This window comes from Polyodon spathula, chromosome 2, assembly GCF_017654505.1.
Source record: "Polyodon spathula isolate WHYD16114869_AA chromosome 2, ASM1765450v1, whole genome shotgun sequence".
Classification (NCBI taxonomy): domain Eukaryota; kingdom Metazoa; phylum Chordata; class Actinopteri; order Acipenseriformes; family Polyodontidae; genus Polyodon; species Polyodon spathula.
In genome coordinates, this window is record NC_054535.1 from 1,207,202 (window position 1) to 1,222,586 (window position 15,385).

The window sequence follows — 15,385 nt, forward strand, 5'->3', positions numbered from 1 at the left end:
GGCAACAATAACAACACTTTATCTCCAGGTCGAAAGTTCCGAATTCTTGCATTTTTATTGTAGCTTTGCTGCTGCTTCTGCTGTGCCACTTTGAGATTGTCATGTGCCAATCGACCGACTAATTCTAAGCGATCGCGTAACTGCAACACATATTTTACTACATTTTTAGACTCCTTTGACTGTTCTTCCCAGCCTTCTCTTATGAGATCCAAGATACCCCGCGGCTGCCGACCGTACAAGAGCTCAAACGGGGAAAACCCCGTTGAGGATTGTGGTACCTCGCGAACTGCAAAGAGCAAGTAGGGAAGCAGTTTAGCCCAATTGCGTTTTTCTTGATCTACAAAGCGGCGCAACATATTTTTCAAAGTCTGATTAAATCGTTCAACAAGCCCATCCGTTTGTGGATGAAAAACTGAGGTTCTAATTGAACGAATTTTCAATAATTTATATAGTTGCTGAATACAGTCTGACATAAAATTAGTGCCCTGATCAGTGAGAATTTCTTTCGGGATTCCCACCCTAGAGAATATTTTTACCAATTCATTCGCTACAGCTATTGCATTCATAGAGCGTAAGGGAACAGCTTCTGGATATCTCGTTGCGTAGTCCACTACTACTAAAATATACCGATATCCTGACTCTGTTCCCTCCAGAGGGCCTACTAAATCTACACCAATCCTTTCAAACGGTACCCCAATAATTGGAAGTGGAACCAGAGGTGCGGGGCGAACTGACTTAGGGGCAGCTAATTGACATTCAGGACACTCCGATACATACTTCCGCACAAGACCATAAACCCCAGGCCAAAAAAACCGGGCCAGAATTCGTTCCTGAGTCTTTTCAGTTCCCAAATGACCTGAAAATGGAATGTCATGCGCCAATCTCATGATTTCTGACTGAAAAGGCCTAGGAACCAATAACTGTTTTACGAGCTGTCCCGTCCCGGGAGCCCGGGTTATTCTATATAATAAGTGCCCAGATACAGAAAAATGCGGAAATACCACCGGTTGTCCTTCCTGCATATCCTTCCCCTCGATATATCTAACCCGTTTCCAAGCATACTGTAACGTGGGATCATTTTGTTGTTCATATCCCAAGTCAATATCTCGGTCCCAATGGTTAGGTACACAGAGAGGAGTGTCTTTTATTACATGACCTTCCACCTCAGTAACCTCGCAGCCCCGGTTACACTGAATACCTACTCCCTTTCCTTGCCGTTTCAGCGATTGGTTTACTTTTGTGTCAGACCCCTCCCCTTGTCGTCTCAGAGTTCCCTCATATTTTTCCACCCGACGCTCTCTTTTTGTTTTTCTTGGGCGGATTTTAGGGTTAAACAGGTCGGATTGCAACGGAAAAATCTCGCCAATTGTTTTCTCCTGTTGCTTTAATTGTCCCCTGGTAGAAACTAAGACCATTTCCCGACCTAAAATACGATCAAAAAACGGCCAGTCTCTTCCCAGGAGAACAGGGTATGGTAAACATTGCGCTACAGCCACTTTAACGCAAGCTGAATAATCACCTACAATAAGTCTAACTTTAGTGGTGGGATAAACCCGAGTTTCTCCATGAATACAGGAGATAGCCACTTTACCCTGTGGCTCCCAGGCTACCCCATCCAAGAGAGCTTGCCGAATCAATGTTTGTGCACACCCAGAGTCCGCAAATGCGTAAGTACTCTTTCCCCCGACCTGTACTCTTAACTGATAAGGGCCCTCCCGACATTCCCCAGTGTTCCTACCTGTTACTGCTGACCAGGATCTTGTCGCCAGGTCCACCTTTATTACTGGACAATTCCTGGCAATGTGTCCAGGCTCATTACATTGGTAGCACACTTGGTTAGGAGGCATCAACGGAGTTAATCTGTCCTGCGAGTCCGCGACCGGCAGGTTAGGGGGATTCTCTCTCGCCCAGGATGGGGCTAACCTCGACCTCCATGGTCTGAAGGTCCGGTTACCCCCTCTGGGCTTCATTGGTTGGTTGGTCCGAGTTAGTTTAGGGGCAGGAGTGGGGTCTGACCCGGCACCTTCGTTTGCGTCTTCGTAGGCCTCCGCCAGGAGGAGGGCATCCTCGAGAGTGGTAGGTCTATTCCTCTTAATCCACTCTCGATTCCCTGGCGGTAGTATAGACGCAAACTGTTCTATAACTATTTTCTGCACCAGTTCTTGGGGTGTATGTTCTTCTGGCCGCAGCCACCGGGTGCACTGATCTAAAAGATATTGTCCCGCAACCCGGGGCCGCATCCCCTTGGACAGCTGGTATTCCCGAAAACGGCGCCGGTATGTTTCCTCCGTGATCCCGAGGCGTGAGAGAATGGCTTCTTTAACTTTAACATAGTCCCCTGCATTCGTGGCCGTCAGGGCTCGATACGCTGCCTGAGCTTCCCCTGTCAGGCAGGGTGCCAATTTCATGGCCCAGTGTTCCCTAGGCCACTCTGCAGCCTCTGCCACTCTCTCAAACGTAATCAAGAAAGCCTCGGGATCATCTTCCGAGGTCATCTTCTGAAGATTAGGCTGAACTGCAAACATCCGGGCAACCGCTCTCTCTGATGTTGATATTGATAGTTTTTCTACCAGCTGTCCAAAGAACTGGGCGAGCTGTTCCAGGTGCCGTGTCTCTCTCTCCTCTCGCTTCTCCTCCTGCTCCCTAAACATTGTCAAAACTGTAGCTGGATCCATTTTCACTTCTGACACCACGTGTGAGGCGAGAGTGTATTAAATGGAATGTCCAGACAGTAATTTATGTGTACAGAAATAAAATAATTTATTTTTATTTTCTATACACAACAAAAGGATTAAATAACAAACGAAAAACAAAATGGTGTGAGGGAAGGAGTGCAGGGGTGGAATCCAAAACAAACTGTGATGACTCGTCTTTAATTTGTCTTCGTGGTGACCATACATAAACAAAAAAAAGACAAAAGAAATGTTAGTGTTTCAAAAATCCCGCTGCACAAAACCAGACTCTCCCTCCACCCGTTACTCCTCCTATTTTACTTTCGGACCAACCCCGAACACAGTAGTACGTTCCCTTTAGTATGTAATGTCCCGCCTCTGTAGTCAGTGGAACACCAATCCCCAACCGACACGTGTCCTTCTCCTTCACTTGACTCCAGTGGCTGGAAGTTACATACTCGTACTTCCGCCCCTCACCAAGGTGCCGCCCCTCAAAAGATGACTTTTGCCATGGTCACGAGATCTTGGTAAGGGAAGTCCCGAGTTGGTTTGATGCCACCTACTGTCGGGAGGCTGAATCACAGACCGAAACCCCTTTGACTCATCACAATATATATATATATTAACTGTATAATCTAATTAACAGAGTATTGCATCACAGACCTGCATCACCAGCTCAACAAAACCGATGGCCACTATTGCAATTTTTATCATGGGATTGACAGTCTTATAACAGCTTGTTGGCTTCCCGCTCTGCTGTGGCCTTTAGAGAAAGGATGTGTCTGTTGAAAAAACAAAGTCTGTTAAACTACCCCCCTTTGGAAACTGCTTCAACAGAAAGAGCTCCAATCGAAGAAAAAAAAAACAGCTGCTTCCTGCTGGGTAAGAGTAAAGAGCTATCAGAAGCTGTCTTTATTGCATTGCTAATGCATTACAATTTACGTTTTGCAGATTGACTGTAGGAGCCAGTAGCCTTGATAAACAGGGAAGGTATACATTATTCTCTAGTTCAGTCCAAAATAACCATCTCTCGTTTTCCATTCCATCCAGTTAAGTCATGAAAGCCCTTTGCAACGGCTCAAAGGGAGGAACAGTAACTCTTGTTATAGAATGCTCTCTGTTGACAGCCGGAAGGTTTCAAGGATCTAGGAAATAGCAATCTACAGGATTAGACCATTACTAAAGCCACATGTCTCAGAAATAGCCAATTCTTCCAACAAAAACAGAAATATTTAACTACTCATACATACAGTGCTGAAATAGATGTCTTTCTTGCTCGTTCAAAAACCGGATTTCAAATATAATTCAGCATGCTTATATAACATGACAGGGGCTAGTCACAACTGTGTCAGATTTGTATAACTATGTATCGATGTAAATATGTAGTCGTGGATACGCTTAAGGAACAAGTTTGCAATAAGCTTAGCAGGGACCAGCCATCAATCATGGAAGGGAGAACATGACAAGTAAGTTATAAGGAAACATTTTTATTTCTTTTCTTTACAAGAGACATAAATACAATTTCTAAGACCAACGAATAAAAAAAGAAACATTAAAGTGCTGAATTGACCTCATTACCTTACCGTCTGTGTCACAATTTAGGAAAAGGGTTTTGTTCATATACTGCATGAATAAATACATAGTCTGTATATATTATAACAGCAAGATTCAAGGATTTCAAGTTTCATGAAAAACCATGCGGTAGTTCTTAAGGTAAGGATTGGGAAAATGTTTTTTGACAAATGAGTCAGTGTTTTTATTGCGCTTAAATAACTTAAAAAATGGCTGGGTGTTTAAACACCATATCTAGCAACCATTTTTGGAATTGAAAAAATTGATAAAGTATTTAGCGAGTTATTTTAATTTTTCCTTCCTCATGCAAAAGTTGCGCATGTGCAGTCAGGCTCCACCAACAAGAAGAAGTTAGTGGGTATTCGTCAATTTAATAATTCTCTGTGGGTAATTTAATTTGAATTCCTTAGGTCACTTATATCTTGTGGTTTTTGTGGATCCTGACTTAAGTCGTAAAATGAAATGGATAATTTTATTTTCTTTGTAAATGCTTCCAACCTCAACCCAGTCTGTGAAGCTAAACCCTGGATGCAGTATCATGATTGACAGCGCTATCTCCAATGGGGACTACACAAGTTGATGTAGCAACAAATGAGATTGTACCGTTTAAATATTGCTGGACAAAAGCACCACATTGTTTTTGAAGCCATATCTACTTGGGTTAAAAACATTATATGCTCCAAAACAAACGTGACGCTGGAAGGGCTGTGACGTCAATACAATGTCACCATATGAACACCGCTACAAAATATCCCAATAAACCGCAATTTTCTGGAGTTACAATTGATTGGAAATCCAATAACAACATTAGTTTTGTACTTAAGACATGGGTATATTCTTGGCTGACAAGCATGCAACATTGCTGTGTAGTTGCATCACCTCTACACCTGCACACTACAAGTCACTTTGCCACCAGTATATCGACTCACATCGACAGTACAAGTTCCTAAAGCCATGACGACACATTTTAAGGGGAAACTAGATGCAGCAAAAGCCAAGGAAGAGACATGGGTCCAACATGCTGTGCAACTTCTTGGGATAGAGGAGTTAAAGAAAGATGATGCATTGTCTTGGGCTTCCTTCTAATCTCTTCCCGTTAGCCCATCTGCTATAACTGCCCTCCTTCCATTTTTTTTCTGAGAAGGTCGACCCCCAGCAATGATTAAACATGCGATGGATGTCTTGAAGTCTATGACTGAGTTCCTCAACCCTGGTCAAGTTCCTGTTCTAATGTGTGATTGTGGTTCTCATCTTCATTCGTGTGCAGAGATTGGCTTTCACCTCTATGTGGAAGCTTTACAAGCACTGATGTTCCTCTTCTTTGCACTTCTCCACCGCAAATACTGTCGTTGGGTCATCAGCGACATGCAGTCCTTACTGTCAACTCTCAAGGAAGACTTTCACAATTTTTGGGTGGTTAACAAGACCACGCACAGGTTCTCAGCTCTTCCAATTGATCAGGTACATGCAAAGGTAACGGGGGTATGACAGCCCTCACAGAAAATCCAGACAGCCTACGAAGATGAGTGCCGGCCCTGAGCAAGCCCGGCTGCTGAGTGATTTTGAAAGTACCTCCCGAAGGAAGAACCCTGAAGTCAATTATACGCACCACAAAGAGGGTTTATCATCACAAGAATTGTTCAAGCACCAAACCAACAACCTCATCCAGGTTATCGTTCAGTACAATAACCCGTTCCTCGATGATGGACCAGAGCTGCTGATCTTCGTACACAACACTGTGTGGATGACTCTGCTGTGGATACCGTTCAGAACATTGAGACTTTGGGGCAAGAACAGTATGCCAAATTTCAGAAGGAGGTACTGGACGAAAGAACGAAGTTGATTAATGAGCCAATAAAGAAAAACTCTTTATGTGTCCTGAAGTCACCAAGTGGATTTTGTCTGGGATAGGTATTTCCCAAGCAGCATCAAAGAATCAACGAGAGAAAAGAGAGGCAGCAGTGTGCGGAGGAAAGTGGCACCTCAAACTAAGATGCCAGATAGCTGTAATGACTCAGGGATTCTACCAACAAAGAGGAATTGTTTTCCCTCCTGTCTCAGACAATGGATATGGAAGAATATCCCCCAAGTAAGGAGCTGTACATTACTGCAGGTACATATTCCTCTATCTCTGATAAACTGTAACTCTTTTTATAGCCTTAGTATGCAAGTGATTACATAAAGTATAGTTGTGAATACACTAAGGTAGTGGCATTTAAACAGAAAAGGAAACGTAGTGTTTTTTTTTGTATTTTTTTGTACGTGTTTTACCCTAGTGGTTTATTTACATGTTGAAATCCCTAGTTAACAGAGTTGCAAGTAACTTTGAGATCCTGTTCATGATTATTATGCTATTATGAAATGGTTGAATCAATTGCATGGAAATGTGCTGTTCTCCTCCTAATGATACCATTTCAATCAATGTACATTTTTAAATAAAGTATAACTATAAATCCATTTATCAATATATTCATGTTGTTATTAATAATGAATCAGACAGCTAGCCTAATATAATACTAAAGTATTCATCTTTTTAAAAATTGTTAAATGTAAGCTAGCTAATAATAATAATAATAATAATAATAATAATAATAATAATAATAATAATAATAGCTTGTTTTAAGTATTATAAATCTATGTATATGTGTATAATGTATCTAAAATATGGTCCTACTTGGGAATGTTTGTTATCCAAAAACTAAGAGTTACGGCACAAATAAAAAAAAAAAATAGCAAACCAAAAACTTCCTTTAAGCCCAACAGAGAGGACTACAATCTAAATGGAGGGATCTACTTTCCATTGCATATAAATATCATGCTTTAAAATCAGCACTCCAGTGTAAAAACGATGGATACTACACATAAAAAGCTGACTATTCTGAAAAAGACATGAAACTGTCATTGAGCCCTTACCTGGCCCATGTTCTGACAAGGCTTTCCAGTGCACATTACTTAATGGTACAGTAGGTGACGTCACTTCAGACAACATGTGCAGTCACCAGTGGGCAGGTGAGGTCTAAAACAAGAACAACCATGACTGTTTTCATGTTGTCATAGAATTTATATATGAATTGGAAAAGCTAATTACAATAGTTGGAATATGAACACCCTTGAGGTGAGACAAGTTATCTAATGAGTACGTTTCCAAGTATACAAATATTTACAACGGTCATAACCATTTCAGGTTTTTTCTTTCTTTTTTTGGATTTTGGTTTTGTTTATGAAGGACACAAAAAGACAAGGTGGGAACATATATATGAGAGACAATATGCTTTCTCTCAAAGAAAGGAGAGCTCAAGCAACTAATGACAGTGCCATAAATACCAAACAGGCTCTCTGTCCGAGCAAGTAGAATGTTATGGTTTACGGTATCAAAAGGAGCACTAAGGTTCAGTAAAACTAATTTAGAAAGAGCACCCGAGTCAGAAGCCATTAAAAGATCATTTACAATCTTGACAAGGACTCTTTCAGTACTATGTAGCAGTTTGCAGCCTGATTGAAAGGGTTCATAGAGTTTATTTATCAAAAAATGATTGTTTAATTCTTGTGCCACAATATGTTCCGAAATTTTAGACAAAAAAAAGGCAATTTGATATAGGCCTATAATTATCCAACTTACCAGTGATTTTTATTTATTTTTTTGTAGGCACTGGTATGACTACAGTGATTTTAAATGCACAATTACAAAGCTCAAGGACCCTTTGATGATATTAGTCACCAATGGGCAGAGCACCGAAAAGCAGGAACGAAATACAACAATTTCACAAGTTTTTACAAAGGAGGATATGGACAACATGCCCCATATGTCAACCTGTTCCTATCCAGTTTTAAATATCTTTAGCATAACCGAGGCAGAAGTGTCAAAGGGACTAGGAGCTCTTAAAATAAACTAATCCCCTGGGCCAGATGAGATCCTCCCAATAGTACTCAAAGAAATGAAAGAAGTTATTTAGAACCAATAACCAAGATCATGCAACAGTCTCGTGATACACGGGTTGTACTGACAGACTGGAAAATTGCAAACGTAATACCAATCCACAAAAAGGGAAACAAAACCGGACCAGGTAACTACAGACCAATTGCATGTTGACGGTTTAGTCAACCTTTTGCAACATTGATAACACTATGTAAAACAATTTTTGTTTTTGGGTAGTAAGTGTTATTTCCTAATTGCTTATGCCTCAAAAGTATAGAAAAAGGCTATTATTCCCCACAAACTTTGCTTTTGTGACCAGGACAGTGATATTTCAAAATATCACTATTTCCAATGGGAAAACGGGCAAATGTGTGTCTTTTCGTTCACATAAAGTAAAAAAACAACAACATATGAATCCAAATTAACATGTATTTATACTAAAGTATTACAAAAATGACTACAAAAGATTTAGAAGTGAGTAGTTTTTCGAGATTTACGATTATACTGTAAATACAGTATAATCGTAAATCTCGAAAAACTACTCACTTATTAATATCAAAATTAAAATCCTGTAAAATTTAGGACACAATAGACACAATAGATCAGCAAATTCAGTGAGAAAGGAATGATTTTGCTTAAGAGGTCGATAAATAAGAGCCATAAACAGTGGCTGGGTAGAGGTAATTTGAAAAACCATCACTCAAATTAACAGGAAAAGGGAGTAAGTTCAAATTTAAATTATACGCAACTGCCAGCCCGCAATCATGGACTGAAGAGTGGGATTTTTCAATAAAATGTAAGACAGGAATAACCACCTGGTAAAACAAAAGGCAGTCATTTTGTAGGTGCCAGGCTTCAGTTAAACATAGAAAAACAAGATTAATATCTGTGATAAACTCACTCAATAGCAGTAAAAGAGCTGGGGTTCTCTGTTTCTATCCCTGTCTCTGTCGTTCTTCAGGCTTATAAACTGTACAGGAAACCGATTATTATTTTCAGATGTGGGTGATACCTAGTCTCTAGTTGAAGGGGTGTGCATTTAATAAAAAAAGAAAAAAAAAACAATCCAAAAACAGTGAAACGTGTCAACACAAAAACTAAATAAATAAGAAAACTACAGTGAATAATAAGTCTCTATTCGTGCACAAAGATATATTCAAAAATAAGCATTTAGTTTGTGAAAACAATTGAATAAAGCATACAAATAATAGCTAAAAGTGTCCCCTGCAACAGAAGGATCTCTGCATCATCATTGTTGTTTCCCTTCTGTTCACCACATGGACAATAGACTTTGGTCTCTAATCATAACGTTTTTTATGCAGCATGAATTTTCACCAGTGAAGCTTGTTATGGGTATGAAATATCAATTATCTTAACCATCCTAGTGACTTTGAAAATCTCACAAATATGAAAGCCTCAATGTGGTCTCAACAGAGCTCTCACAAGCAAAGCATATATCATCTCAGAGTGATACCAAGATTTTAGCATTTACGTTCTCCAGTGCTTGGTCATCGATGGATGCAGATAATTCCACGCTTGTTATATGTGGTATTTCTTGCATGTTTTTCTTGCATCCATTAGTGTTGAAGGGGGCAGGTTCCTATCTGGTGCACCCAGTTGAGGTGTTTTGGAAAGTAGGCCAGTGTAACACTAGCAGTGATATTAGTTTCTATCTGTTATCCTTGATCCTGCCTTGCTCTATTAACCTCTATTGTAAACATTCTTATCTGAAGAGTTAAATAGAGCTGCCTTGGATAGGATTCAGGTCACCCTTAATTCTCTCTTCCACACAGATGCTAACTAGTAAAGTTTCTACATGTGAAAATCACTGGACTGAGGTGACAGATGTTCCTGGTCTCAGCTTCACCCCCCATTACTCCCAACACCTTCTCTGCTCCTCATTCTTCATCTTCTTTGACATCCCCAGGAATGCCTTCTAGAAAGGTAAGAGCTAAGTGATGGAATTGGGCTGAGATACCAGTGAATAGGAACAGCTGTCTCTTATCAGTGAGTGGGCGGATTCATCCAGATGCTAGTTAGTGTTGTCAGAGCTTCCTTCTAGCACTATTGTCTCTTGACAAGTGCTTTTTATAAAAACTCCTACTTAAACAAGTTAAGTTCCAATGCACTGAAACAATGGCATGAATTCAATATTGTACAGCATGGTGAATGGAGTCTCTGGAATAACACTTAAGTCTTTTTGAGGGCTCATGTTTTGAAATTTTAACAGAATGGCTGTAAGCAGACAAGCAAGCAAGGCCTTTATCATTGTAATGTATTTATATTGTTTTTTAAGGGTATAATAAAATTACAGGAATAATGTATAAAAATAATGAAATTAATATAGATAACTAGTGAAAAAAATACATTGATATTTTAAACACATACCGAAATATTAGAGCATTCCTGCAGGCAACTGTGTTACTAATTTACGATGCTGGAATTGATAGGACAAGGTAGTCAATGCATAGGTGGAGACTGGGGGAAAAATCAGTGCCTTGCACATGGCAGCCCAGATTTTAACAATTGTTCAAAACACCACATTATAAGTGATGTAAAGAGTTGATACTGTTCATTATATTAATGATCTTGGAAAATCTGTGTTTTTTCTTGTGCATTGAAGGTTAGGTGTGTTAGATTTGTAATGGCTATGCAAAAATCAGGTGACAATAGGACTTGATAGGACAATAGGTTGATACACTGTCAAAGGGATTGTGACAGAAGTAGTTTTATTTGTACTATATAATGCTAAAACATTGGTTCTATCTAGATAAAACATCACATAATATGACTTGACCTCAATTGTCTTCATAGCACACTTTGTTTCACTGATCATACTTGTTTTATTTAATGCATTGTTTTCACTGTCCAAGAGATTAAATAGACAGAACCCATTTTCTCATTTACTGAGCACATGTTATTAGCGTGCTAGTTTGCACATGATACTGCATCACTTCTGGGAGTATTGGTAAGCAGCATGGACATTGTGGGGGTGGATGGGATGGTGGTCTAGGAACAAGCCATATCATTGCTGGACAGATGAGCTGCTACTTGTTGACGGTGATAAATGAAGACTGGTTGGAGGTCCTGCCCAGGCACTACATCAGAACACAGAATGCTGATTAATGACATGTAAGACAAGGGGCATGCCTGCAACCAGTCCTCTATAATGACATGTGAGACAAGGGGCATGCCTGCAATTAGCATTGCTTGATTAAGAGACAGTATTGATTGATTAATGTTTCCTGGAACCAATCATGGTCTATTCTTGTGTTGATTGCTGACCCACTCTTCAAGTTTGCATTGATACAATCACGGGTCACTTTTTGTTAACAGTTTTACATACACTAGGTGAAATATATATAAATTAATGTTACACAAATCAATTACAATTACATTTTTTGTGGTTTTGTTTTGTAGTTTAAGCAATACAATATATCAAGGTTTGTGTCTTGTTCACCCAAACCATTTTATAATAGATTTGAATTAGATGTATATAAAACAGCAATTGCATTTGTGTTACTGAATTCACCTGGTTAGGGAATGCACAGTGTATGCATGTATTCATTTTAAACCACAACCTATAAATAATGAACTGGTAAGAAGCCACTGGAAGTGTTGTTTGAATACATGGCTCATCATGTTTCTTACTGTACCACTCAGCAGCTTCAATTCAAATACAGGTTAAAACACTTTTATAAGACTGCTTGTTTTAATGGTATCCCACATCTGTTCACACAGTTGGAAGCCTGTCGTTAAACAAACGACAACGACTTTATAACGGTAGCATAAACAGTGTTGAAGAGACTTCACTCAGCAACTTTATTGCTATCTATTGTAGAGCTTGTACTGGGGCAAAATCATAACACTGATAAACTGTGCAAACAACAAGGAAGAAAAGGCAACTCTTTTACTTTGTGTAAGATAGGAAGGAACGAATACACTGCCACTTTCAACTTTTTATTTATTTGGAATTGTATACAAAGAGCTTTGTTGAAAAAGATGGATACAAATACAGGACTCATTAGCACTATGTGTTTGTTCCTAACTAGTGACATAGCAGTCATAAGTGAGACCAAAGTTACCTACACCCTCTCATAGCAGAACAGAAATGCTTTCCTGTTTTAAAATTAATTGGGTCTAAAGCGCAACTTTGATCCCTTTTCCCTGTATTTATAGGTATTTTTACTGCAAAGAAAAAGCCTTTAGTTTGCAAAATAAAAAATGAAAGAACTCAGAAAAGTATCCTTAATTACAGCGGTGGTGAAAAGCTTTAAATAACAACACAAATTAATTTGTAGATACATTTTCATGCAAAGGCTTTGTAAATGGCATTTAATATTACAGCTCAACATCTGCAGAGCATTTGGATAAATAAATAAGAGTTAAGAAAACACATTTTAAAATGGTACATGTTTTATTTTGACCCATCCCAAAAGTTAAGGGTGCATGAAGACATTGTTATTTCAGATGCTAATTGTTACATTTTCTGGTGTTCATCTTCAGAAAGTGACGCAAGTCAAAGTAAATAGCCTTTGACAATGCCCGATCATACTCAGTAACATTTAGAAATTGTTCAGCAGCACACACACTGGGTGCAGGGTACCTGTGTCTCCAGTGACTCCAGTTCTGAATCTGAATCACCTTTACTAGACAGACTGTAGTTTTCTTCATTTTTATTTTGAACTAATGGTAAAAATAAACAAAGGTATTATTAATGGAAGTAATGTAATTGAGATTCAATGATACTGGTAACAGTGCATTCATATCTAAAAGAGATTTAGGTTGCATTACTTATGAGTACCGTAGAGAGAGATCAGGGATCACTAGTGATGTATACAAAGTATAAACTGACTGTCTTTCTGTATGGTCACTTACATAATGGCATTTCAGAATGTAACATTAATGACCTCTGAGTTGGCTGTTTACTGGCAGATAATCAAATCCAGGCTGTTGAGGGCTGATGCTGCATGTTGTCCTGACCATTCAGGAACTCCACATTGGTCATTCATTTCTAAATAATTGTCAAGTTATTTTTAAGTCCTGTGCATCTTTTCTGAGAGAAGGGGGGAAAAAAAACTATTTGAAGAGCAAGTATTGAGAATATGTACCATTAATATACTGTACTGCAGTCACACATGAGACTGACAGAAAGCTTGAAAGTACACCCTGCAGATAACAAAGTGTGTTCCAGTTTCCATCTCAGTGGATGCTGTACTAGTCTTCAACCCTTTGGAGACTGGTACCATTGTAATTGGACTGGCTGTTGTACAGGTTAATTCTGCTATCATCTGTAAAGCTGACTGCACTGCATGAAACCTGGTCCGCTACAATAAATGACAAGAGACCTTTGATCAGCGCTGCCTGGGAAAAGCCGTAAAAGTCAAGTCAGGCAAACCAACCCCCTATCAACAGCATTATGGGATGCAAATTCCAGATGTGGTTTAGTCACCTGTAGAGAACATAAGGAAAGTAACTTTAGACGGCTGATCAACTGGAAGAATTTGAATGCAATTGAATATCATTCCCCGTTCAATTCAAATGAAGTAAATATTAATTCTAGATTCACGCCACAATCCCAGCCATGTAGAAACACCACGGGTGCAGCATTTTCATTGCCATTAGGAGTTTATGGGGCAGTTTTCTGCTCTAAATCAGAGCTCTGCTGTATATCTCATCAAGCATTACATCAACCCCCTTAATATCTGCATGGATGCTGCATTGGCCGTTTAAGGTGACAATGAAGGTCCTTCTCTCAACCTGATGATATTGTTGCCACAAAAACAGCCTTAATAGTACATCTAGTTTGCTCTTATCTGCAAAAGAGAAGACCACAGTATACTTCTCTCAGCTCCTCTGTGAAACCAGCCTGATGTTGAACATGAGATCATTGGAAAAAGCAGAATAGAGTGGTTGGCACGGATCATTAATAACTCAATGAGTGTGCAATGTGCTAAAGATACTAAAAACCATATTTCATTTTTTAGTGCCAATTCAAAAAACCAAAAAGTTTGTGTATTTAGGCTGCCTAATAAGAGAATTACAAATAAAAACACAGGTACAACTGTTTCTAATTTATTTACTGAATGTATAAATGCTGAAGGCCAAATAAATGTCAATGTACTTTCCAAACCAAAGTCATGTCTGAACAGTACCTTGGTTGGAAATGAGAAGACCTGTTTGAAGTCAAATACATTATTCCTGGAAACATTATACTAAATAAACTGCTGCTAATTAGAACAATATGCCTTTCATATTGTATTGATAAACACATAAAATCACAAACGTGCAATGGGCCAAATCCTCATACAAATGGACTTGTATAGAAGCTGTGTAAAGTGATAAAGCAAGAAGCAGTCCAGAGCTTGAATGCTTTATAACAGCTTCTTCTGTTATTAGCATGCTTGCAGTTGTTTTGTTTTATAATTGAGCGTACAAACACATGTACAAATACTGACATTTAATTTTTTTTTTAATGAATGAAGATACAGCTAATTTTTACCTTAACAGTTAAGTTTATAGTTAATCCAGCCCAACCCTTGTTATCGAGAGAAATATAGTAGAGGGGGTTGAACGTACGTCACACTTAAAATATTATTTACCACGAGTTATTGAGCGTATCGACTCATTATTTACCATGAGTTATTGAGCGTATTGACTCATTATTTACCATGAGTTATTGAGCGTATCGACTTGTTATTTACCATGAGTTATTGAGCGTATCGACTTGTTATTTACCATGAGTTATTGAGCGTATCGACTCATTATTTACCATGAGTTATTGAGCGTATCGACTTGTTATTTACCATGAGTTATTGAGCGTATCGACTCATTATTTACCATGAGTTACTGAGAGTATCGACTCATTATTTACCATGAGTTATTGAGCTTATTGACTTGTTATTTACCATGAGTTATTGAGCGTATCAACTCATTATTTACCATGAGTTATTGAGCGTATCGACTTGTTATTTACCATGAGTTATTGAGCGTATCGACTTGTTATTTACCATGAGTTATTGAGCGTATCGACTTGTTATTTACCATGAGTTATTGAGCGTATCGACTCATTATTTACCATGAGTTATTGAGCGTATCGACTCATTATTTACCATGAGTTATTGAGCGTATCGACTCATTATTTACCATGAGTTATTGAGCGTATCGACTCATTATTTACCATGAGTTATTGAGCGTATCGACTCATTATTTACCATGAGTTATT

General features: G+C 38.8%; 1 protein-coding gene across 1 annotated transcript in view; it reads left to right on the forward strand.

Annotated features, from left to right (window-relative positions):
* Positions 1–10,098, forward strand: part of LOC121328878 (ankyrin repeat domain-containing protein 50-like) — a 109,955-nt gene extending 99,857 nt beyond the window's left edge. Inside the window, exon 4 of the mRNA XM_041274019.1 lies at positions 9,954–10,098. Coding sequence (XP_041129953.1) covers positions 9,954–9,964 — 11 coding nt within the window. The 3' untranslated portion in view covers positions 9,965–10,098. The remainder of the gene's footprint in view (positions 1–9,953) is intronic.
* The last annotated feature ends 5,287 nt before the right edge of the window (positions 10,099–15,385 follow it).